The 24724-nt window shown below is 42.7% G+C and overlaps 12 protein-coding genes across 12 annotated transcripts; 9 read left to right on the top strand and 3 right to left on the bottom strand.

Moving 5' to 3' along the window:
* Window positions 1-4813: 4813 nt before the first annotated feature.
* SS1G_08709 (hypothetical protein) lies at window positions 4814-5475 on the bottom strand (the record flags this gene model as incomplete). The annotated part of the gene is made up of 3 exons (XM_001589895.1): window positions 4814-5229; window positions 5290-5388; window positions 5448-5475. The coding sequence occupies 3 exons, from the start codon at window positions 5473-5475 to the stop codon at window positions 4814-4816; spliced, it is 543 nt and encodes a 180-aa protein (XP_001589945.1).
* A 649-nt stretch (window positions 5476-6124) lies between these two features.
* Window positions 6125-6951, top strand: SS1G_08708 (predicted protein; the record flags this gene model as incomplete). The annotated part of the gene is made up of 4 exons (XM_001589894.1): window positions 6125-6199; window positions 6295-6363; window positions 6496-6610; window positions 6914-6951. 4 exons carry the CDS (start codon window positions 6125-6127, stop codon window positions 6949-6951), a joined length of 297 nt encoding a protein of 98 aa, XP_001589944.1.
* A 223-nt stretch (window positions 6952-7174) lies between these two features.
* SS1G_08707 (predicted protein) lies at window positions 7175-7549 on the top strand (the record flags this gene model as incomplete). Its single annotated transcript, XM_001589893.1, has 3 exons — window positions 7175-7196; window positions 7252-7283; window positions 7448-7549. 3 exons carry the CDS (start codon window positions 7175-7177, stop codon window positions 7547-7549), a joined length of 156 nt encoding a protein of 51 aa, XP_001589943.1.
* A 1298-nt stretch (window positions 7550-8847) lies between these two features.
* On the bottom strand, window positions 8848-9252 carry SS1G_08706 (hypothetical protein; the record flags this gene model as incomplete). Its single annotated transcript, XM_001589892.1, has 1 exon — window positions 8848-9252. One exon carries the CDS (start codon window positions 9250-9252, stop codon window positions 8848-8850), a length of 405 nt encoding a protein of 134 aa, XP_001589942.1.
* A 356-nt stretch (window positions 9253-9608) lies between these two features.
* On the top strand, window positions 9609-10094 carry SS1G_08705 (predicted protein; the record flags this gene model as incomplete). The annotated part of the gene is made up of 4 exons (XM_001589891.1): window positions 9609-9649; window positions 9708-9807; window positions 9875-9893; window positions 10051-10094. The coding sequence occupies 4 exons, from the start codon at window positions 9609-9611 to the stop codon at window positions 10092-10094; spliced, it is 204 nt and encodes a 67-aa protein (XP_001589941.1).
* Window positions 10095-11224: 1130 nt separating this feature from the next.
* SS1G_08704 (predicted protein) lies at window positions 11225-11954 on the top strand (the record flags this gene model as incomplete). The annotated part of the gene is made up of 3 exons (XM_001589890.1): window positions 11225-11330; window positions 11604-11665; window positions 11847-11954. 3 exons carry the CDS (start codon window positions 11225-11227, stop codon window positions 11952-11954), a joined length of 276 nt encoding a protein of 91 aa, XP_001589940.1.
* A 1010-nt stretch (window positions 11955-12964) lies between these two features.
* Window positions 12965-13152, top strand: SS1G_08703 (predicted protein; the record flags this gene model as incomplete). The annotated part of the gene is made up of 2 exons (XM_001589889.1): window positions 12965-13077; window positions 13119-13152. The coding sequence occupies 2 exons, from the start codon at window positions 12965-12967 to the stop codon at window positions 13150-13152; spliced, it is 147 nt and encodes a 48-aa protein (XP_001589939.1).
* A 295-nt stretch (window positions 13153-13447) lies between these two features.
* SS1G_08702 (predicted protein) lies at window positions 13448-13835 on the top strand (the record flags this gene model as incomplete). Its single annotated transcript, XM_001589888.1, has 2 exons — window positions 13448-13564; window positions 13659-13835. The coding sequence occupies 2 exons, from the start codon at window positions 13448-13450 to the stop codon at window positions 13833-13835; spliced, it is 294 nt and encodes a 97-aa protein (XP_001589938.1).
* A 1667-nt stretch (window positions 13836-15502) lies between these two features.
* Window positions 15503-17132, top strand: SS1G_08701 (hypothetical protein; the record flags this gene model as incomplete). Its single annotated transcript, XM_001589887.1, has 2 exons — window positions 15503-16654; window positions 16707-17132. 2 exons carry the CDS (start codon window positions 15503-15505, stop codon window positions 17130-17132), a joined length of 1578 nt encoding a protein of 525 aa, XP_001589937.1.
* A 1309-nt stretch (window positions 17133-18441) lies between these two features.
* SS1G_08700 (hypothetical protein) lies at window positions 18442-19406 on the bottom strand (the record flags this gene model as incomplete). Its single annotated transcript, XM_001589886.1, has 2 exons — window positions 18442-19068; window positions 19146-19406. The coding sequence occupies 2 exons, from the start codon at window positions 19404-19406 to the stop codon at window positions 18442-18444; spliced, it is 888 nt and encodes a 295-aa protein (XP_001589936.1).
* Window positions 19407-20033: 627 nt separating this feature from the next.
* Window positions 20034-21833, top strand: SS1G_08699 (conserved hypothetical protein; the record flags this gene model as incomplete). The annotated part of the gene is made up of 4 exons (XM_001589885.1): window positions 20034-20092; window positions 20149-21541; window positions 21592-21765; window positions 21816-21833. The coding sequence occupies 4 exons, from the start codon at window positions 20034-20036 to the stop codon at window positions 21831-21833; spliced, it is 1644 nt and encodes a 547-aa protein (XP_001589935.1).
* A 1001-nt stretch (window positions 21834-22834) lies between these two features.
* On the top strand, window positions 22835-24496 carry SS1G_08698 (hypothetical protein; the record flags this gene model as incomplete). Its single annotated transcript, XM_001589884.1, has 6 exons — window positions 22835-22993; window positions 23121-23219; window positions 23280-23358; window positions 23487-24109; window positions 24167-24251; window positions 24312-24496. 6 exons carry the CDS (start codon window positions 22835-22837, stop codon window positions 24494-24496), a joined length of 1230 nt encoding a protein of 409 aa, XP_001589934.1.
* Window positions 24497-24724: the final 228 nt, after the last annotated feature.

Raw genomic sequence — 24724 nt, 5'->3', positions numbered from 1 at the left:
AGGAAGGAAGGAAGGAAAGGAAAGGCAGATGAAAGGAAAGGAAAGGAAAGGAAAGGAAAGGAAAGGAAAGGGTTTGTGTGTGTGTGTGTGTGTGTATGTATGTATGGTGTTAAGTTTTAGAGTAGATTTTATTAGTTAGATAGATTGAGGGAGTGATAAAAGAGATGGAGAGAAGAAGGAAAGGGAAAAAGAAGGAGGGGAAGAAGAAGGGGAAGAGTGGATATATGGATTGAATAGGTTATATTGGATGATAGATTGGGTAGATGGGTTTGGTGAATTAGTTGGATTGAGGGAGTAATAAAAGGGAAAAAGAGAAGAGGAAAGAGAAAGAAGAAGAATGGGAAGAAGAAGAAGAGTAAATATATGAATTAAATAGGTTGTATTTGGATGGATGGATTAAATAGATGGGTTTGATGGATTTGGATAAAGAGAAAGATAGAAGGGATAGATAGACAGGAGAAGGGAAGAGAAGGAGAAGGGAAGGAGAAGAGTGGATAGATGGATAGATGGATTGGATGGGTTCGATGGGTTACAGGCGATCGTTTGGATACATTGGATGGGTTGAGGGTATTGAGTGGATTTGCTGTATGGGATCGAGATCTCGATGAATTCGGGAAATTAGGAAGACAAGGAAGAAGGGTATGAGAAGAGAAGAGAAGGGGCTATGTAGTTGGGTTTGGATTGGACCAATTGGATAAGTTGCATTGGATGGATGGGTTCGATGGGTTGCAGATGATCGATTGGATGCATTGGATGGGTTGAGGGTATTGAGGGTATTTGCTGTATGGGATCGAGATCTCGATGAATTCGGAAACTAGGAGGACAAGTAACAAGGGAATCAGAAGAGGGGAAAGGTAGATGTGTGGATTTAGTGGGAGAAGGGGTTATGTAGTGGAGATTTGTGCTGGACGGGTGGCATTGGATGGATAGGTTGTGTGTATTGGTTGTATTTGCTGTATGGGATCGAGATCATCGATGAATTCGGGAAATTAGGAAGACAAGGGGCTATGTAGTGGGGGCTCGGATTAGGTATACTGGGTGCGGTGCATTAAGTAAGATTACGTTAAATGCGTTGAGTCCAGTGGGCGCAATGGGCGCAGTGGGCACAGTGGATGCAGTGGGTGCAGCGGGTGCGGTGGATGTAATGGGTGTAGTTGATGTAGTGGATGCATTTGAGGGGGGGTTTGGGTATATTTGGTGCATTGAGTACATTGAATGGATTGAGTGTGTTGAATCCAATGAGAGGATTAGATGCATTGAGTACATTGAATGAGTTGAGTGTATTGAATACATCGAGTTGGTTGAGAGGATGAGATGCATTGAGTACATTATGTGCATTGAGTGTACTAGAAGGGTTGGGTGCATCTGTGAGAGGAAAGAGGAGGTAATATGTGGAGTACTGACTGTGAGAGGTATGCAATGGATAGTAAATAAAATTGAAAAGACTTTTATGGTTGGGGTGTTTTGGGCTGGCTGAACTGGTTACCTTGAGTGGATATAATGGACATGGTAGATTGGGTAAAAGAAGAGGAGGGGCGGTTTGGATAGAGTTTTGGGTTTTGGATGGGATTGGATTGGATTGGTTTGGTTTGAGGTGAGAAGAAGGAGAAGGAGGAAGGGGAAGATAGCATGGGTGGGAGATGGGATGGGCGCCTAGAGAGATTCGGCTTTCGACACCTGCAGGAACGCCTGAACTGGCGCTGCATAATCTTTCAGCTGAGATGGATGTGTGAATTTGTGGATTTGTGAAGGAAAGTGGAGCGAAAGGGGAACGAGAAGAGAGGAGGGAAAAGAGAGACAGGGGAGGGAGTATGAGAGGTATCATATGAGTGCTGATTGTAGATGGGTGTGTATTTTGGGGGTGATGGGACTAGACTAGAAGTGTTGGGGAGATTGGAGTGGTTGGATAGTTAGGTTAAGTTGGGGATCAAAGTCATTTTGCGATTGAACATTTGATTGGTTTCACACATTCCAAAATTTGTGGATATTCCATCCATCTGGGATATTTCCGTTTGCTACTCCGTACAAGAGTATGGACTTCATCCCATTCGAGGCCAATAATTTCGTTTCACCCCTCTCTTCCTTTATTGTACTAGACTTCATCAAAGATTATGGTATGACTAGATATTTACAATCTTAAAGAACTAGATTTGAAGGTGTCATTACTCTTACTGTTTATGCATGAAAACTGTCATTAAGCTCATTATACACTTCATCTCAATGCTTTGATGTTTGGTTCGTTTCTGCGCTCATTTCGTGTCAACCCCTAGGTTTGAGACTGCTGTAGCTAGTTCAAAGAGTGCTTTAACTTCACGAGGGGTAAAGCTCTGTCTCGCCCACTTGGCACAGATGAAAATGCTTGGGAAAATCCCTCAACTCATAATATGGAACTCAATATCAGGTGTCCCGAAGAGACTTGACTAAGGGTAAACATTCTTATTTAAGAGGCTCTAATATCTACTAAAACGCCCAGTAATTGGATACCAATAGAGCAATTTGGCTACTGATTTTTGAGTGATTTTGAAGGATCTTCTCCTTGTTGACTACTTGTCTGTGAATTCTGTGCTTTTCGGAGGTGATTATTTACCTCGAGGAGATTAAAAAATACCTTACCTGTCTGTTGAAATTCCATAAGCTCCATTGGCTAAAGATGGACTTGCGCACTTGGAAATATCACAAATTACAATGAGAATTTGAATGTAGCCTCATGAATTATTAATCGCAATGCTTTGAATATTTAAGGTCTAGTCCACTGATTGCAGAGACCCTAGATGCGCGGATGATGAAGTTCGAGAATAAACTATTATAACTAACTACTTGTGGAAAGTCTTGCATATATTCATGCATCCGTGACATCTAGAATCAAATACTAATCAATAAAAATATAACAATGATGTGGATTTCGTTAAAAAACAGCGCAAAAAAAAAAAAGCTTGATATGTGGTGATGCCACTGCTGGTGGCATGACAATACTGTTAATGTTGGTAGGGCTGACTCATAAGAAGGAGGGGTGGACCACGCTATACACCAATGCCCCTTATCCTAAAAAGTTAAACATTTCCTTCTTAACTCTATTGTTGTTGGAAAACCTGGAGGTCTAGAAGTGGAGTGTCACGTGACATTGTGCTCATCGACGATCTTTGGTATCATTGTACAGCACGGACGTACTAGGCAGCTTGACTAAGCCTTCCGGTGCTTGGATATAAAAAGGATGTAGATTAGGCTGTTATTGTGTATTGGCCAAACCCGAAGCACTCGCTTGTCTGATCCTTTGATGTCTAGGGGTTTGGAGGTTTAGATGTTGTATTGCTTATGCTATGAGATTCTGTTGATTTTCTACTGCTCGTGAATGGTTCTTGACTTCTACTATTTAAGAAAAGCTTGGATTCGTCTTACCATATCCAATTAACTGGCATGCATGAGGAGGCTTTTGCAGCTTGGCACAGCTCCAAATCCATATGGGGGTTATTAAGCGAGAATCTGAAAGGGGGAGAGGCTCGAGCGTCTTGATGCTTGTTTATGCATTACTGAGATGAAGTCATTCTACTTCTTGTCTGTTTCGTCGCGTCGTATTTTCCAATAATAGCTGCTGATATACGTTGTGGTTTTCAGATTCTGCAGGTTTGACAGCTTCGACAGTTTTGATAGTCATAGATCTGATAATCTAACGGCGTGTAAACGTTCGAATTTTGGAGCTTCCGATTCGATATCGGTGCGACCCACTGGGCTTAGATATTTAGGTAGGTTTCAGCCACGTATTGATACTGTGGAGAATACCATATTTTAGAGGGCCGAAAAATGACGGGGGGCGTCCCGAGTCCGGTAATCAGGCAAACCGAAAATCAGAGGTGAACCGAATGCGAAAGTCTCTGGGACCGGTGAATAGAGGATGAAGCAAGGATTTTATGAAAATTCTAGGGAGTAATAGCGGTGAGTTTAAATATTCCGTATCTTTCCAGAGATCTACAATCGATCGTATACTCACTAGACCCATGCGCAATCGTAAGCTTGATTACCCCTGCATAACAAATAACTGTCGGTGAGGAAGAGCCTGGATTGGTTCAGGTGAAGATTTGCTTTAATTTTCACAGTTTACGATGGAAATATGCAACATTATATTTGATAGAACCTTGAATTTTCTTGGATCTATCACGTCGCATGTCATGATGTGTGCATGCTTCGTCAATTGGAACTAAGAAATTATTTGTCTTGCACCTTCAAATTAGCATCCACATGTTTCCAGTAATTTGTATGCATCTGACTTACTTACCTTCGTGGGATTTCTGTAAACGAAAATTCATCAGACCATTGTACGAAATATGGCACTTCAAGGCGACATTGTAGCCTGTGCTGATGTTTTATTTCTATGCTGTGTGGTGCGGGTCCGGTCCTATCACATGGCAGCACTGAGAGTAGTAGTTGCGGGGTAATTAGATTTGGACGATAGGGATGCAGTAGAAACACTTGATTCACATCAAAGTAAATCGCTGTGCATGATCTGAGTGTCATAGCGCTTTTTGTGCACCGAAGAAATCTCACCGATATTTTGGCAGTTGTTGTCTCGTGTAGACGTAAATATCACAGCTAACCCAGCATGCTTTGTGGGAAAGAGGTCCAGCATGAATATATGGTCAAGAATATGATTTGAGAGGAACATTGATAGTAACTCCCGTCGGGCCTGACCCGTTTTAATAACAAGCCTGAACCCCACCCTGGATTGACTAAACGCCCCATTATACACCCATATCTAACACCACGTCTTTCTTTGTAGCTTTCTAAATCTTTATAACAAAAGTAAACATATGAACATTCATCATCTGTAATAACGGTTGTATTCCGATTGGGCGTATCGACTTGTATCATAGTCACCATTGTAAGTCTCATAGTCATTCATGATGCCCGCATCGTTGATGTTTTGGAATGTCGACTCTGAATGACAAATGGTTGAAGCATTAAATTGGCTCCAAGTATTCCCAATCTCTGAAGCTGCTCCTGGTAGTGGTTCAAATTCAGGGCGCGGTAGATCGATGACCTGAAAGACGCGCGTATCAGGAGGCCGTAGAGGAGTTATATTCGGATCAAAAGTACTGCCATGAAACTGCGGAAAGCTGGCCGAGCCCATTGGGGCCATCGTGGCGGCTACGGGCTTCTTGTTTGTATCGATAGGATTGAATCTTGAATTGGAATTGATACTCGGTAGTGGCGGAGTTGGAGAAAAATTTCCAGAAACTTGCCATGATTGATTAGAGTTGTCATCAAAGGTTCGGATTTAACTGAGAAGTGGCCTACCTTGAGAGAAATAGTTGATCTCAGGGCTTTGAGAGTAATGTGCAACATGAAATTGACTTCCTCGCGGATTGCTGAGATTATCTGGGACGAACAAGTGATCTTCGCAAGCGTCGTAAGCTGATATGCCAATTAGAACTCGTCAATTACGTAGTACATACTATCATGTCCGGGATGTTTCTTTTTCATATGTTTCTCGAAATCATTTCGTCTTTTTCCACCGCGGTAATTGCAATCTGGCTCATTACAACAGTACTTTTTATCCCCGTGAACGGTCGTTTCATGGCGACGAGCACCAGTGCGACGTGTGAAGGTCTTGTTGCAACCAAAATATCCGCAAGGAAATGGACCACCAGGTTGGCTCTGCGAGCTTCTATGGGACATAGTCTAATTGTGGTGTACCAAGGCTTTAGCTGAAGAAAGTATGGTGGAGGGGGACATGCCCAGAAATATGTATGTTACGGCGGCCCGTCTTCAAGTTAATAACTGAACATCGACTAGCTGCTGATGCCTCTCGCCGAATATAGCTACTTACCAGGCTGTTCGCCTCATATCATCCAATGTCTATAGTTGGATGTCGTGCAATGCTGAAACCAATAAAGAGAATATTCGACTTGAGAATTAATGAAACCTCGGCTTGCCACGTCACGTAACTAAGAAACCATACTCGTGTTACCGGACTTTGAAAGGCTCAAGCATTGCAAAAGGCTTCGACCTCCTGTAGCGACCCGGATCACATTTTCTTGGTAATGTCGTTGGCAGGAAGAATACAAACGTCTGCAGTAGTTATGCTCGGCAATCGAAGAAGGAAAACCAATAGTTCTCATGATGGCAAAACATGTTCTCCCGGCAGAATCGGGGTTCTTTCCGTGTTGTAACCATTAGGTACAGCAAAAAGCCTTCAATCCTAGGCGTAAGCCCTGCTACATTCCTTGGAATTCCGCACAGTTAAATCCCTGTTGCAATTCAATACCACTATGCTAATCTTTAATGGTATCTATAACTTAGATATCCGCCAAATTTCAGCGCAAACGGGCAGGAAATTTCCTAGGTAAAGGCTGCGAGAAGGCAAACAAGGTAAATTTATATGCATCAATGATACTCACCGCTTCCAGATGTATTCCCATTTCAAGCCTTGTGCTTTGACCCATGTCGTAAACTGATGCCCTTTTGTATCAAAACGTTAATCCAAAGGCTGCATGTGGATAGATTCCCGTTGCTACCGGTACAACCCCAGAGTACGGACGGGTCCGAATTCCCTCCATGTTTAGCGATGATATTAAAGCAATTAGTTTTGTTCATTTTTCTGAAGAAACACGTATGAGTAAGCTAACCGTTACCCATCCGTTGCAAACCCTTGTCCCTCGAATTTGTAACTACATTGCTTCGCCCCAGAGTATTAAGTCAGTATCTACAGAAAAGCAAGATTGCCGAAACAACACCCGGTTCTCTTATTCACTCCGCCATGTGAAAGTCCATACGGACTTGTTTGGGTGTGGCCGACGAGGTACCCAGCCGCAAAATGATCTTATGAAACCCATCGACTCGAGTCTGAACCAATAGCGTAAGTTTGCTAAAGTATCACAGGGAGTGAACAATGCTTACCACCGAATTCCAAAGACAATAGTCGCCGAATTAGGTGGCCGGTTTCGTCGAGATAGTTGAAAAGGGTGTCATGCAAGATACTCACTACAAGGGTCCAAACTTGTAGTCGTCAGAGATTCCGGATACAGCACTGTAGTTCTGAGAAGAAAACCTTGTTGAGTCCGCAATTAGGATTCGTTTATGGTGGAGTGTCTCGTAAATCAATTTATCTGGGAAAATTATGCAGTGAATGGATGATGACCACTAGAACCTTCAAATCGGAGTAATGAACGGGCGGATAAGCATGGCCAACTTTTTGCGACAAGGTCAAGTGTTCGTAGAACCCCACAGATATTTGATTGTGGCTAATTGCGGTTGTAGCCATACAATTCATAGAGAAAGGAACCAGTATAGTGAGTAAAGGCCGGTGAAAAGTCAACGGTGGACTAAGGAGTTTGGTTGCCGCGAGTGAGGCCGGACAAGTTGGCAGGCCTTAAAGAAGTTCTGCAGCACCGCTACCATTCCATCTTAAAACCAACTCGGTATAAGTCATGACAGCCAAACTTCGATGTGACAGCCTGCGAGAAAGAAGATCCATAGAGATCTTGATCAGAGAGCTGCAGCAATAGTGCAAATCAGTAATACATTGGCGTTCCGCAAAGGGGCAGTTATTGAGTAGATCGGTGAAAGAGCTTTTAAGGCTATCTGTTCATCTGTTCAAGAACGTATCAAAATTTCTCAAGTAGGCCGAATTTTGGCCGATCTAGCTTATGGCTAGTTGCCCAGGGTGACCCAAAAATTATCGCGATATGGAATCCTTGTTTTCTAATATGTACAATTCAACAAATCGTGTGATATTATGTCGCATCATAAACCCTTCCCATAGGTATCACTTATGAGATCATATTCTATGCTTGCTTTGTCATATTTTCATGAGGGATAGGTAATAAATCGGTGGGGAAAGCCCTTCTCAAGTGTACCTGTGGAACGAAACCCCGCAATCAGGATCCGAATATGTGGATAACGCAAAGAAGTATTCGTATAAACGCTGGGTACTATTTTTCACTATAAGGATTATCTTTAGCACAGTCGATTCTAAAATCTTTTGCTTTGATCAAACTACTCATACATTGAAAAAATGTAAGGTGGAAAAGTTGGGAGTTTGTCCGCATTTTACCGGATATTCGATTAGATGCAATTATCATTGGCGAAAGAAGTATCTAATAGTCTGACCAACGGTCGAACTGATACTTCGCCAGAAAGATACTTCTAAAGCATCCTTATAGCCGGGTCATGCTGTAGTTGTCCCAATAAGCCTTGAAGTATCTTCACTTCGCATTCTGTCCAACCCCGGATAGTGTATCTAGCTTTTCCGGTCCCGAAACAGTGGTTCCCAATCAAACCCCTTCATTAGCTTAATAGCCGAAATTCAAAACGTCAGCCCAAACATTCCAATCTTCAAATACCTATATATACCACATCCTGTTCCTATATTAACAAAGCTATATCAGCACCTCCTTGTCGTTTGGACCAATGTTGGTAATGATTTTCCAGGTGGTATACAATGCTGGCCGTTCAAGTTACCTTATCAAGTTTCTCATGCATCAATGAGCCTGGCACAGTCACATAATACAACAGAAATCATCACAATCACAAAAGCAATGGAATAAGTAAAGCCCTTAAGTTCATGCGGCGGCGCAAATTCAATCGAACTAGACGAAAGTCTTTTTTACTTTTTTTACGAATACAACAACAGATAACCTTTCTTCGTGCCTAGCTTCTAGCCTCCGATCCAAAAATTCTCTCAAATATGAAAAGAAAATAAAATAATAAAGATATGAGATGCCAAAGAAATCCACCCAAAGCACAATCTTTCGCTCCTTCAAGTACAGACACCACTAAGCATGTATCAACAGGGATATTTTCCACGTTGGATCACTCTCTTGACACAACTCTGCCGTTTCAAGGTATGCGAATCTATACAAAATACCAGGTGCCCTTGACGCGACCAGCAGACTCAGGAGCCAAAGCCTTGAATGCGGCAGGGCTCAAATCCAAGTCGTAATAAGCACAGCCCATGCATTTATCGACGACTTTCACGGTGACGGATTTTCCCTTATAGTTGATTTTGATTCTCTTTCCGCAGTTGGGGTTGCCGTTGGATTGAGTTCCCATGAGCCCTGCTGACATGGCAACGACTAATTCGGAATCGGAGTTGGTCCAGCCACAGGCACCGAGACCTACATCGTAGTAGGTCAAGTCACCTGAGTTTGAACGGCGGACGAGCTCTGGCTCGTTTGGAGATACTGGAGCGGGAGCTGCAGAGATGAGGGGAGCGAATGCCATGGCGAGGGCGGCGACAGAAGTGATTGTGAACTTCATTTTGGCTGAGAGTGTGGGTTTGTTTTTGAAAGTATGAATTTGAAGGAGAGTATGAATATGAATGCACGGAAGAGGAGCCGTGTACTGTGAGTTTTTTTAAGAGTTATGTACTTGGAAGCTGCTGATGTTGTGATGATGGAGATGGTGTGTATTCGAAGGGTGACTAGTGGTTTATATACACTTTTTTATCGTGAATTACTTCTATTTCGGATGTCAAAGTTATTGCTTTCTCGTAATTAACGATGGCTTAGGAATCAGACTTCTTCCAGCGAAGGATTGTTTTTTCTTCTCTGCTCGTTGTAACACTGGGAGGATTGTAAGATTTTCGAAACAAGACCATGAAAGTTTACAACATTATGTCTACTGAACACTATTCTTCCTACATCTCGATCCTCTGGTGGGCCAGAGTCATACTGGTGCAAGATTTAGAATCTCTTATTCATCTATCTTTCTAGTACGCCCGGGACATATTCGGCTACCATTCAATTTGTGTTCATCAGTGCTCATAGTGTTGATAAGACTTTATTACTAGTATTGATATGTACTGGTGGTGTGGTAAGTCAATATCTCCTAAGCTTCTAAAATAATGCCTTCAGAAATTTTCTAACGCTTCTGCTGATAGCTCATTACTAAGTCCACAGGTATGATAATTTTCTAACCGAATCTAACTATACAAACTCTTTAAATCAGATAATTCTAAGCCATTTGTTATGATCTCTCTCGCCTGAACATTCTCACTTGAGTCTTAGTGTATGCGGGTACTGAAACTAATTCCACTAATACCGATGATATGCATAGGATCTGTGGGGCATGGTGATCTCCGAAAGGTTACTTTGTGGTAGTCTAAATTTAGCCTACTTCGCCTGACTAAGGTGACACAAATCCTCGTGATGACACCTTTACATTTTTAAGCAGAGAGATTTAATTAGCTTTACGTGAGCCTCAGCTAGTGCCCTCATCAACGTTACCGAAACATCAATTGAACTTCGAAAAAGGGAAGTGCGTAATAGTAAACGAAATGATGAAACTACAGGGCGGATCCTTCCGCTCCAAATAATATTAACATTGTTATGGGAAGTTCGAATTCTTCAAGTTCCGAGAATATCTGACAGGAATAGGATCCCTGAGCTATGACATTACAGCAAGGACGAAAAATCGTGTGAGATGTCATGTCATGTCATAGCACGGAATGGGAACAAATTTGAGATCCCGTTCTGTTACGAAAAAGGAAGCTAACGTCACCTGGCAAGGACATGTTTGTCCATTTCCCTGAGCTGGAGTGTGAGCGTTGAGTTGACAGGATTACAAACGGAGCTCAAAGTACCGGGGTCTAACTTGCTTCCACTTTCCATGACCATGGCACAAACTCTGTGGACATAAATTACTGAACAGCTGAGCAGTCAATGGCAAGCGCAAGTAATTCTCTTTCGAGTTTTATTATTGGCATCGAAAGCTTCGTGGTTACGTCAAAGTCATGCCATCTTACTACAGTCGTATGTCCGTCCGGCTACCGCTTAATATCACTTTTATCGGCTCTGACATATCTGAGCTATCTAGACTGCGTCTTCCACCAACGTTATTCGTGGTACTTACACCAATTAAAAGTTATTAGTTAAGCATCTGAAGCTCCAAAACTCTGTGCATTAGATATGGACAGGCTGAAGAGGGCCGTCAAGAATCGTGCCGCAAAGTTTTGTGGATCTGGACAATGATCGGTGAAGAACTACATTTCGGTTAAACCCCTCAATAATTAAGAACTTCGAGAACCTCAATAAAAAGCCACTACGTATCAAATCATAATATTTTGTTTCTGAGACGTGCTTTCGAGGGGTTGATATGGGCGTATGGGGTAATGGATACTACTCCCTAGTTCCAACATATCGACGATTGATTGATTCCCGCTGCGAGAAGAGCACGAGAAGCTATCTATGTTGATGAAAACGGCTCGAATAGTTAACTGATTGGTCTCGTCATGACAAATATGGAAGTCATCCCACCCACCGGCAGCAGGCGGCACAGCCAAAAGAATGTGACACTGTCTTTAGTTAAGAAGCTGCATGTTGCAGCGGGATACGCCTGTACTTTCTCTAATAGAAGATTATCTTCGCTTGCCTTTTGTATTTAGTTTTTGTGGCACAATACCGTTGATACTTTCATTCAACGACTCTCTATACAATCATTCACATCCATTCTTTTGTATTGACGGTTGCATTTAGCATCATAGGAGTAGTAAAAAAATTTCTATTTAATGCTTCAAAGTATTTCAACCTTTCAAGTGATTTCAGGGATCCAGAACTTCCCATTGCCGCCCTGCAGCCCGGACGATTTGAATACCCTAATTCCTTTACTAGTGTCTCCAGCTGTAAATAACCAGCGTGATGAGCTGTCCATCCATTCCATCGCCGGAATACAAGTATAGACTTCTCTTTTAGCGGTCAGTCTACTTGATTAATGATATTATGCTTATTGGGACCGAACACGTACCGAAAAGTTCGTCATTTGGAAACTTTCGAGAGATTTTAGAGGTCTTACTGGATTGATGACTAGGATATGACGGAATTTCCGTCACTCACTTCACAATTATAGCTATATAGGTGGAATTATACACTTCGAATTATTGGTTGGGAGGTGGTCTCCCGGGTGTGCAAATTGGTCGTGGCCGTGAGCCACCAGTCATTTACCCATCGGGTGTGAAAGGGTGAAAGTGAGGTGAAGGATGAGACTCCGACGCCGATGCTGATTTGGTTTTTACAGCCGGACATGATGCCTAAGTTACCTGGGAGAAGTATTGAGACGCATCGTCCACATTGGACTAATTTGATACTATCACAGATCAATCACCATCCAACTAGCACTATTGATGTGAAATTGTCGTGACTTTCTTCTGTGGGGGCGGTTAACGATGGGATGATGCACCATGACCACTAACGAGATTTCAACATCAAAACAACCCACTGTGAGTCTTGAAGTTGGCTTTGATATTCCTATGAGATGGAAACATGGCCCGATTCAAGATAGTGGTATACTTGGCCTCGTATTGTAAAGTTGCACTTTTTAATGTGATGATGATGTCGACGCAAGTTCGGGAAACGAAGCAGAGCCAGCTCAAATTAAGTTAGGACCAGAACCGACTGTTACACATTACGCTGTAACAAAAATTACTCCAAGAGTTATCAAAACTACTTAGTATATGCCTTTAGGCATTTTTTCATGTACGGGGATATCCAATTGCTCTAGCGTTGGTACTCCATCCATCACTAACCTACTCCAAACAGCAATCGTCCTCAATCATTTGCTATTTATTCACGCGAGCTGATAGAGCTTATGGATGAGTATGTCAACGTCTTTACACTTATTTCTGTGTTTGCCAAGGTAGGCTCTGGGTGGTCGTAGTTAGAATGAGTTAAAGGCCAGTAATTCCTGGATATTATGCAGTCGTCTTTCGTTACCTATCAAATTCCTCATGCAGCGACTCTTTCTATCACACCATGCATGCCTTCAGCAGTAGTGTCACAAGTTGGAAGTAAAATGCTACATCTTTCAGTTAAAATTTTGCTTGGCATAGTAAGAAGCGGCCGCAATGCAGCTAACCGCCTGTAGCACATTAATGTGACAGAACATGCAGCAGTCATTGCGCGAAGATCAAACGGAAAAATGATGTGATCGCCCAATGAGTTTCGGTTAATCAATACAAAATTGAAATTATTGAACAATGGCCCGTGAAAGAGGAAGCTGCTGCGACTATCATGGCCTGTTACACAACGGAGAGTATGAGTGCCAAAGAATCAACATAAACGAAGGAAGCCACATCGCCCTAACCGGGAGGTAAGTTAAACACCTTTGCCTTCGCGAGCTTACTTACAAAGCTACATTGGACACTTCTTTTCGGCAGAGGGATAGTTGGCATAAGTGTAAGCCTGAAAGGCGAACACTTCGTCATTCATCGTGATCATCTCCTCACTACTCACTCTCGATTTTCGATTTCTTTGGGAAGCAACGTGCCCCAGAGGATATCGTCTCCAACAATGCAACTATCCACCTTCAAAATGGAGCGCTATCTCAACAACAAATGATTGTCTGCTTGTGTCCTGACTTTAAACTTAAATATAATTAAGTAATTTATACCAATCACAACCATTTCTCGGTGCTGGCTGTTAGGGCCCGAGTTGGAAACTTTTGCTTTCAGGATCATATCATGGATAACATTCGATATATCCCTAAGAAAGATGAGAGAAGTGTCTCGGGAATTGAAGAGTTTTATGAGTATTTTCCTGGAGGTTCACTGGCTCAGAAGTCCATAGTTCATTGCATGGTAGCTCAGGGCCTATCCTTTAGATCTGAAGAACTTAAGAAGTAAGACACGCGATTGCGTAAGAATCCGGGTCTAGCCTAAGAAAACTTAATAGCCTCGCGTGAGGGATGTGACTTTACCATGGGATGACGAGCACCGAGTAGAGTATATGGTGGAAGAAGTAGGTCTACCAAAGCTATACGATGGGTGGGATTTGGGTCAGCGGACGAACGTGGAAATTGAAACGTCGGCGATGGAGGTGAAGGATGTAAAGAGCATGCTCGAGTTGTAAAACCTTAATCGTGGTTTGCCTTCAACGGTTTGAGGTTTGCGGGAGGTTCGTATTGATTTGGGGGGACAGATATGACTTGACGCAGGGTATCTAAGTTGAAGAGAAATTGCAAAACGTCCAGTTCCAATAACAATCATGTCGCCCTTCGATGATACTAATATTGAAACTTCTGTGCTAATCTTAAGGAGTTTTAATCTCAAGTGAACTTGCTAAAACAACAGGGACGTTGAGTACAAATGATTCTTTCCCTTTCTTGGGTAAATCCTTATAACCACTATACGCTGCGATAGATATGTATCCAAATCAAAACCTTTTAACAACAAAAACAGTAAGAAAATGAATAGCCGAATCTTCGGCGAAAAAGCTGAGGTTGCTGGCCCGAGTCAGAGAGCAATAATGTGACCTATATCATAAATCGATAAAATAACTCTCATCTTTGTCACGCAGTATTGGTTACTCGGGGCTCTATCTACGGTATAATCCAGTATATACTACATTAATCTCTAGAGATAGCTTTGGCAGAAACCTAAACAGCCAAACAAGTGTAGATGTTCGACACTATAGCCACAACACGAGATCAGCTGGCCGTCTTGTAAGCCACGCAGTCTGCTCTATCCAACAGAATGATTGATGACACACTGCTGCAGCAAGATTCCTTGTCCGACACTAACGTTGAAGGAACTAAAAGACCACCGATGTTGTGGAGAGCTTAGAGATTCAATGGCTGAGACAAGCAGAAGCTATTCGAAAGACAAGTCGCTGAAAGGTGTACTTTCAATGATATGATTGAATAAGATCCTGTACATTGGTGCAAGCATGCACAACTGCTATAGATATTGGAAGCAATTTCAAGGAGCTCGAGAGCGATACCTCAATGATCACTCCTCCACATAGAAATTTGTAAGTTGAGATTGTGGGGAGGGGATCTGCGTATTATGTCAACGACGAGTGGAATGAGGATCTGCCTGAAACTGATGTGCATATGCAAGGCTGGAGGTGCCAAATGTAAGTAGAGCTCACCGCTGGATTTCAAGGCCTAACCACTAATTATCTTGCGAGATAACGTGGTTTATCAGCGAGCGGGCCATATCACCAAGCGGGCCACTTTTACCTCAATTTATCATTTCAAACCCATATTATTTAACAACAATTAAATCAATTGATTGAAACTATCAAGAATCTAATGATCTAGAATCTATTATATTATTCTGACAAGTTCTTGAATTATGACCAGTCTTTCCACACTTAAGTATTTTTATTCTTATATAAAAATATAAGATAATTAGAGAGTTTTTATAAAATAATTTAATTTTTTGAAATTTTAAATAACTTATCACTTAAATAAATATAGTTGTAATTTGATTGAGTTCAATGATTGGCTCAAATTAAATTCAAGAACAGCTATTCCTAAATAGAGATTATTAGAAATACCTAGTTAGTTAACTCCTGTGTGATTGATGCTCCGCACGGACCTATCGATTTGTTCCTGAAAGGCTGCCCAATGTTGCATCCTCTCGTGGAAAATAAACGTCATTTTTTGAAATATAATTTTTAACTTACAAAGATAATACATCAATCCTTATGCACATATAATTTTTTCTATTTTGAAGACATTCTCTTCAATATTCTTGTCAATAAAGATAAATTTAATGCCTTTCACCTCACCCATGGCTTTCACCAGCGCCAACACCTCAGAGCAGACGCCTCTCCTCGAAGGACAACCTCTCAGTCCTACAAATACGTCGAAGAAAGCACCAAGGAATGTTACCTTCAATGACAATCCGACGGTCAGGACGATTGATTCAAATGAGTCTACGCAACCCAAGGTTTCCTTCCACTCAATAACCGCATCCCCGACAACCAACATAAGCTCTTCTCTCAATAGCAAACTGCGCCGCCGAAACAGTTATGGCTCTCCCCAGGTGCCAATGCACCCAGCATCAAAGATAGGCCCTCAACGAGCCAGTAAAGTCACACAGAAGCTTAAGTATCTGCCGGATCTGGAGGTTGGCGCGGATGGACCCGATGAAGAAAGCGGACGAGACGTTTATTCACAATTTACACGAATCAAAGACCCAACAGCGCGAAGAGATGCTGCAAGATTGGGAAAGGCAGATCGTGATCGATTACCTCGAGTTACCGCATTCTGCACCGCCAACAAATACCAATTGGACAATGTGATGCGTTTCCTGAAGGGTCGAGGCAAGACGAAGTTTGGAGCGAACCCAAAATCCTTCGACGAATGTATATATACACCATTTAGATACGGCAAAGACCTTGGAAAAGCGACTTCAGACCAAGACATGGAGGTACATAGTGCGCCGATGAAGATGACGGAGCGGAGGCACTCGGATAGTGCTATTGAGGTGGATGATAACAAGAAACAGCGACGAGAAAACCTAATAGACCTGCACACTGATGGCGGCGATATCACAATAAGCAATGGCGACCACTCTCCAGCTAACCACCTTCTCCCAGAAGTCATTGAGCGACAAATAGAGAACGAGACCCAAGCTCTTATTTCGGAAAGCAATCCTGATTTCGATACTCGAATACACACGCCCGAAGTATTCTTATTCGGCTATGGCGTTGTAGTAATATGGGGTATGTCTAGTTCACACGAGCAAAAGTTCCTGAAAGAAATTGCGAAGTTTGAGAGCGGCAAATTCGCAGCCGATGATGTGGAAATGGAGTCCTTCAATTTCTATTACACCAAAGAGTACCAAGCTAGAATTTATAACGATTTTATTACATTGAGGGAAAAGGGGAATTATATGACCAAGCTGGCAATTTCCCATGGTTTGGCTCAGAGTGTTAAGGTATTTCTTGTTTGAATCTGATTCTGAATAAGATGCTAACTATCCAATTTAGACCTCACTCTTCGAGTCTCTTGTAGACAATACCATCGACCAAAACAAAGACATCCCGACCCAGATCGCGCTGACAGGAACCATCGCTCTCCCACGAAAACAAATCAACATGCAAATTGGCGAGCTCTTCATCCTACGCATAAATATTCACCTCAATGGTTCAATTCTAGATACGCCCGAGTTATTTTGGGCAGAACCGCAGTTGGAACCAATATACCAAGCTGTAAGAAGTTACCTGGAAATGGATCAGAGAGTGAAGCTTTTGAATGAGAGACTGGATGTTATTGCAGATTTGCTGGCAGTACTCAAGGACCAGCTTAGTCATCGACATGGAGAGAAGCTGGAATGGGTGGTTATCGTTCTCATCGCTGTGGAGATCCTAGTTGCAGTCCTTAATATTATCGTCGATTTATCAGTCGGCGAGTAATTCATAGATATCGATTCAACTAATCATTAGAGGTAGAAATTGGGAAGTGCTATGGCTATAGTTACCCCTGCTCAAAGCTCTGAAATAAGGGGCTAGGAATTCGTACCTAGATCCGACGGAAAGAAAAGAGCTTCGACCACTCCAGTTCACACTCCGGTGACACCACCGTGGGATAATATCCAGATTATACTTGCATTAGACACTTAAAAGCTGGTCATACGACAACGGATCACAGGCGTTCTTTTCTTTTTCATCTCATCTGGCTGGACGGAAAACACAAAATTGTACATAATATTACCTTCCACAGTACTTGAAAGATTGCGCTGCGTTACGGAGTCTTAAGATTCGGATGCCGATCTCCTTTTGTGCTTGGCTTGGACTTGAGTAGATAATGGGGGGGATTTGGATATTTCTTGGGGAGGAAGAGTGTTTTAATTTTGTGTGAGGGGGAAGGGTGAAGTTGATTGGGGAAGTGGTTTGTGTAGTTATATGTATATGTATATGTATGGAGGACGGAATGGGAAATGGAGAATGCATGGAATAAATTAATATATTTGAATCTTTCTGGTGTGTTGTGTTGTGATGTGATATGATATGATATATTGCTGTGAAGGCTTCCAAGCTATTACCTCCCCGCGAGCTTGCTCTGAAATAGGATTACAATACCTAGCGAGAAATAAGGGGAATTAGTGCGGAAGATACAGCTAATTTGAAGTTATTCTTACAACTTTTATCATCTTACCTACCTAGGTATTAAACTCGATCATCTCAAATAGACTAACTGAACTATTAACATACCAACTAGATTTATGATCGAAGATGGCCTCGGGAGTTTAATCATATCATGACAAGCCAAACCCATTGTGCTAAATGTATTCATTTTTCAGAATCGGGGTCTACAGTACACATAATGTGAAGTGATGAGATGAGATGAAATGAGTGTTTTCTCGTCTTCCACTGCGAGATTTCCACTGAGCAATTTGCAACTCACAAATTTTCTGGTAATGTAAAGGGGGTAGGTACATTATTTCCCTAATCAGAAAGAGTAGAACCATAAAGTTAATTGTTAATATTACATTGAAATAGAATCGGACTACCGGATACATAGGCAGGAGAGATCTATGCATGAAAAACTCCATCTCGGGGAAAATGAAAAAAGTAGCTCTAATATTGCAGGCTGCCTGCTTCATCCTCACGCCCAAAACGCCAAGTTTTGAATATTTTCATCACTCCATTATCCCCATCCGCATATAGTATTAATCCAGTCCCTTTCCCTTCCTTGACTTCCAATCAACTCCGTAGATTACATCTAGTCTCTGTTCACAGCCGTGAAGCCGCCTGCTCCATTAGCCCCATTACCATTGGGAGTCTCTTCACGTCCGCTTTCTCCCATTTCTACATCATCGTCTAATGGGCTTCCATTTTCGGCTTTCTTTGCATTCTGCATCGCTTTGAATAGGTTTTCGTATCGTTCTCTAGTCTCATCATTTGTGTCTCTCCACCCGCTTGCTAAAAGCCAGTCGATATCAACGATTCCTTGCTTGATATCATGTCTATGTTGTACCAACATGGGCCCACGAAGTTCCTGGCAATAAAAATCGAAGCCTGATTTGGGTGTTTTTGGCGGACCAGAAGGAGGAATAGATGGCGAGTTGGAGGCTGAGTGTGGTGTTCGACCGCCCAGAGGTGTGGAATTGGAGAGTGCGCGGCGGGGAGATATAGGCTGTGGATGAACAAGGGAGGCATTGAAACTGGCGAAGGTTCCTTGTCCCTGGTTAGGGACATCAGGATGTGTATGTGAGAAGGCGGAGGAGGAAGGTGATATGGCGAGATTGGCATTTAGACTGTTTGGTAGAGGGATGGAGGGATCGCCGAGAGTATTAAGGAAAGAGGGTTTGCGATGACCGCGTTTTGTGCGCAATGGCTTTTCTTGCGGCTGTCAAGGTTTTGCGTTAGACATTTGCTCGAATCTTATGGAAGAGGGATGTGAATCTAGGGAGAGAAAAGGCCTACGGTTGGAGGTGGGCTTGGGGAACCCTCCGAATCTTCCACATTTGTACTCGTACGCTTTGCCAATTGTTCCAATAAGAATGCTCGCTCGAGTCGCATCTTATTTATCGCTCGCTGCATTCTAGCTAATCTGAGGCGTGCAGCATCATTTGCTTCCTCGACTTCGTTCATTCGAGTCTTGAGTTGAATGCATTTCCGTTTGTATGATTCCTCAACTGACGGGGGAAGCGTGGGCGGATTTTTTGATATCCCGTTGGACGCCATTGTGATCGTATCGTGGTCGTCCAACAGATGAAGTTGGGGTTATGCTTGAAAGGGATCAAGTGCTATCCTGAGTTTCACAATGATATGATGCTTAAATTCTCAGATTGATATCGCAGCAACTGCAAATGTCGCTTTGATAAAAGCTTGTAAAAAGACGATATGTTGGTTGTGGAGAGCAACCTTGGACGTCGGTGTTGACAACTAAATTCGTTCCACTAGGTTTTGGGGACCTGAATAGATAGCTATAAGCCTTATGAATGGATTAGTACAATATATTATTGACACCGAACGATTGTATTTGATTTTACCTTTACTTTTGCGCAAATTCTGTTGATTATTTAGATGACTTTGTATGTTGCAAACGCAAAGTTTTTGTAACATTCTTGTTGGTTGTGTAAATTTATTAAACTTCAGGTCGCATTTCATTCTTTGGTTCCATGAAGCTATTCGGACGGAAATGGCATGACGTTTATCCGACATGCATAATTAATATATGCCTTATTCAAAAATAAGGCACAATTCACGCTTCCTCCACCAAAAAAGGTAGACAGTCGCGACTTTTTTCATTGAGCAGGAAGGGAAGGATTACATCGACGAAAGAGACCTTTCTACTGAACACATTCCAAGATGTCTCTCAATATTCCAAATGCCCCAAACTCTAACCTTTTCAAACAAGGTTACCAAAAGTACGAAAAGCTCTCTATATTCTTTCCAATCTGCAGCAGCTAATCCCCCTCTCAAGCTATGATTCCGAAGATGGAGCAGTTATTCGTAACATTGATGCGTGTCGAACTATTGCCTCAACCGTTCAGACTTCCTTAGGACCTTATGGACGAAACAAAATTGTCATCAACCATCTGCAAAAGATGATCCTCACATCAGACGCTGCCACTATCCTTCGAGAACTGGATGTTGTCCACCCCGCTGCGAAGCTCCTTGTTATGGCGAGTCAGCAGCAAGAAGCAGAGATGGGAGATGCTACAAACTTAGTTATTGTTCTTGCCGGAGAGCTTTTAAAGAAGGCTGAGGATCTGTTAAGGATGGGCTTAAAAACCAGTGATGTGGTTATAGGTTACGAGCGAGCACAGAAGTTTGCATTGGAAGAGTTAGAGAACTTGGTGGTAGACAAAGTAGAGGACATGCGATCGCAGGCAGAACTCAGCAAAGCTATTCGAACCGTCATTGCAAGCAAACAAAACGGCAACGAGGATTTCTTAGCAAATATGGTCGCCGAGGCAGTTTTAGCCGTTCTCCCAAAGAACCCAATCAACTTCAACGTTGATAATATCCGAGTTGTTAAGATTATGGGAGGAAGTTTAGAACAAAGCAGGGTGGTTAAGGGTATGGTTTTCGGCCGTGAGCCAGATGGATCGGTCAAGAAGGCTAGCAGAGCCAAGGTTGGTGTATTCTCATGCCCAATCGACATCAGTCAAACCGAAACGAAGGGTACCGTTTTATTACACAATGCAAAGGAAATGCTGGATTTCACAAAGGGAGAAGAGAATCAGTTGGAGACTGCTATCAAGGAACTTTATGATTCTGGTTTACGAGTCGTAGTTGCTGGTTCTACCGTAGGTGAACTTGCAATGCATTACCTCAACCGCTTTGGTATCTTGGTAATCCGTATCCTGAGCAAATTCGAACTTAGAAGATTATGTAGAGTCGTCGGTGCTACTCCACTAGCTAGGTTGGGAGCACCAATGCCTGATGAGATGGGAAGTGTTGATATTGTGGAGACCCTTGAGATTGGTGGAGACAGAGTCACAGTTTTCAGACAAGAGAACGAAACTACAAAAACCGCCACCTTGGTTCTCCGAGGAGCAACAATGAACCATCTTGATGATGTCGAGCGTGCTGTTGATGACGGTGTCAATGTCGTTAAGGCTATTACCAGAGATGCCAGACTCGTACCAGGTGCCGGAGCTACAGAAATTCAGCTGGTTGAGCGGATACAAGCGTTTGGTGACAAGACTCCTGGTTTGGCTCAATACTCTATTCGAAAATTTGGCGAGGCCTTCGAAGTTATTCCAAGAACTATAGCAGAAAGTGCTGGTTTAGACGCTACGGAAACTCTCAGCAGGCTTTACACTGCTCATCACAAGCACGATAACTGGAACACCGGTGTTGATATTGAGGTAAGCCCGATTAATGCCACTTCGCAAAAGGTATACTAACATTTGAGTAGAACGAGGACGATACCGGCACTCTTGACGCAAAGAAGGAGGGTATTTTAGATCTTATGATCGCAAAGAGTTGGGCTATCAAGCTCGCTACCGAGGCGGCAAGAACTGTGCTTTCTGTCGATCAAATTATTGTTGCAAGACAAGCTGGTGGTCCAAAACCTCCAGGACCAAATCCTGTAAGTTCACAATCTTTCCATGAACGAGTACCCTTCACTAACTGGAATAGAACTGGGATGAAGATTAGATATAATGCATTAAAAACGCCGGGAAATGTAAAATACCAAGTCGTCATGAATTATGAAAGACAATTTACGATGCCCAACGATTCTTTTAATTTTGTGTGCATGGTTCTTTCTGCCGAGCTTTTGAATTTCGTGAAATCTAGGTCAATCATACAGGACTAATCCAATCAATCTTGATGCTAACCAAAGTTTTGGGTGCTATCATAAGACATCGTACTGCCAATATATCCTTCTGCCGGCAGATCTTTCATAGGAATCGACGAACCAATTAATATCCTTGGGGTAGACATCCTAGGAGCTGATTTGACGTGCAGGATCTGATGCCAGGGTCGCCAAGCTCGTTTCAATGGTCATCTGAAATTGGGGGCGTGTGTCAAGATCTTCCATTGAAATCAACCGGGACAAATCCCACCCATTATCATTAATGTGAAAATCGTCCGAAAATTAAACTCAAAACAAGGATCGGATGAAACTCTCTTTTGCCACTTAATCAGATCAACCAGTCCAGACCCGACAAATGACCCGAGACCCGGCCTCTAGCCGCCCAATAACATGGCTACACAGAAACGACATTTGCGACGCGTGGGGTTTCATTCCTTGCATATCTGCTCTATTGGAGTAAAAGTTTTTCTTATTTGGGTTGGAGATGAGCTTTAGAGGATCATTTGGTAATTTTTCTGATCAGCAACGCTCTTGCTTTTGGGGTATGCATATGTTGTGACCTTTAACGGTATGTGTTTCGAGGACTACTGGCACTATGGTTACTCAGGTATTTGAGGTTGATATAAAGCTTTCTTTCTACTTTCTTGCACATTAGCACTTCAATTGCATTCGTGTCTAGGTCTTTACGATCATTTTCATTTCTGTTTGTTACTCTATTCTCTCGTTGCATTTTCCTCCTTCCAACTGCTGGGCAGTTTTCCATTCCTTAAACAAGTGTCCGAGATACCTTTTGCTCCTTACCATCAATCCTTTTCACTTTGTTGCTACCAAGCTGTAGATCATGTTTCTCTTCTTTTCACTGTTACTGCTCGCAACGCTTGGTTTCTCCTCTCCTACTTTTCGCAAAAGAGTTGTCACTTCTCTTGATCAAACTGCTTTCGAAGAAGCCCAACAACGGGATGAAACTGCAACGAGGGCTTTCTCGTCCGTTCCTATTACAGTATGTTCTGCCGTTTTATCCAGGATTCATATACCTTGGTGCTAAATAAATCTAGACATCATCTGGGCAGTGCCTTTTTGTAGATGAACTATCCGGGGACTTCAGAGCAAACTTGACACCCGTCCAGGTGGCTGCCTGTGATGGCAGTAACGGGCAGCTTTGGGATGTCCTTACGAGTGGGAAGCACAATGATGTGGCAGGTAGCATGTTGGTTGTAAATACATTGGTGAGCAAAATCTGGCATTTGTTCCTTCATTCTCGTAGACTGATGACTTTTAAGACTCAGGCTTGCTTGAATTTTGATCCTCGTCGTGCGGCAGGTAATACTGTCATCATGTTTTCGTGCGGTGGTCGGGCTGATGGAGGTATGTATCATCAACTTCAATCAAGGCGTCGTCGCTGACCCAGTAAGATGGACTTGTCACAAACTCCCAACTATTCCCTTTTAATGGAACTTCTGGCCCACTCACTCTTTCCCCCGGGAACGCACCAGGTACCTGTTTATCTGCTACGACCGCAAACGTTCTCGATGAAGCGCCTTGTGATGAAAGTGATTTTAGCCAAACATTTACTTTTGGCGCTTCAAACACTTCCGCTGATGCAGCAGCCGCCAGCTCTGTTGCTCCAGCAGCTTCAGATGTAGCAGGAATTCCAGCTTCGACAGCCTTAGTAACCCCGGCAGCCGCCAGCTCTATTGCTTCAGCAGCTTCAGATGCAGCAGCCATTCCAGCTTCAACAGCCTTAGTAACTCCAGCAGCTATCTCTTCGTTATCTTCTCCTAGTTCAATAGCTGTCACCGCGGCTACCGCCACTGTTCCCACAGGCGACCCAACGGCTCCTCTCCCAGTGACCCGTGCCGGAGGTGTGCTTGATCCTTCAGCCGCTGCAGAAGCTAATGCACTAGACAATACTGCTGTAAAAGCCTTCTCGTCTGCCGCGTTGAAAGATGCATCTGGACAATGTCTATTCGTTGATCCAACTGCAGGTGACTTTAGACAGAACCTGATTCCAATTACTCTACAAGCATGTGATGGAAGCCAATATCAAGCATGGGACATCGTTACAAGTGGGAAGCATAACAATGTTGCTAATTCAGTGCTTGTGGTTAGCAGCTTAGTGAGTAGTTCTTTCCGGAACGAAAAGTCTTCGGGAAATGCTAATGATTCTAAATAGACTCAAGGATGTCTTAACTTTGACCCGAGAAGACCTGCTGGCGACACAGTTATTATGTTCTCTTGTGGAGGAAGAGCTGATGGCGGTATGTATTTCCGCGACTATTCATATCCTTCAAAAAAGCATGCACTGAGATTTCGAATAGATGGTCTAGTAACAAACTCACAACTTTTCCCTTTTATCGAAAAAGGCCAAACAAACATTTTACTTGCCCCTGTAAATGGGAATAATTCAACTTGTCTTGCGGCTAACGCTGCTGGGAAATTGGATTCTACTACTTGTAGTGATGATAAGGCTAGTCAATCGTTCACTATTGTTACGACAGATTAGGGAAGAAGTATGGCTCTCAGTGTTCGTTTCAATTATATCGCAAGCAAGTCTTCGGTCTAAACCCTTGGCAGAATCTAAGGACGCAATTGTAGTCTTAGATTCTTAGATTGTGTTTGTACGGGTGCAGACACATTTAATTTAAGCGGCTCTTTCTTACTTTAGCAAATCTAATAATTTAGTTCATACGTATTGGAGGAAAATTGGTGAAATTTCATGATTGATTCGTTC

Source organism: Sclerotinia sclerotiorum, genomic scaffold, assembly GCF_000146945.2.
Source record: "Sclerotinia sclerotiorum 1980 UF-70 scaffold_12 genomic scaffold, whole genome shotgun sequence".
Lineage (NCBI taxonomy): Eukaryota > Fungi > Ascomycota > Leotiomycetes > Helotiales > Sclerotiniaceae > Sclerotinia > Sclerotinia sclerotiorum.
Note: the sequence above shows the minus strand (reverse complement) of the source record. Positions and strands in the feature narration are given on the sequence as shown.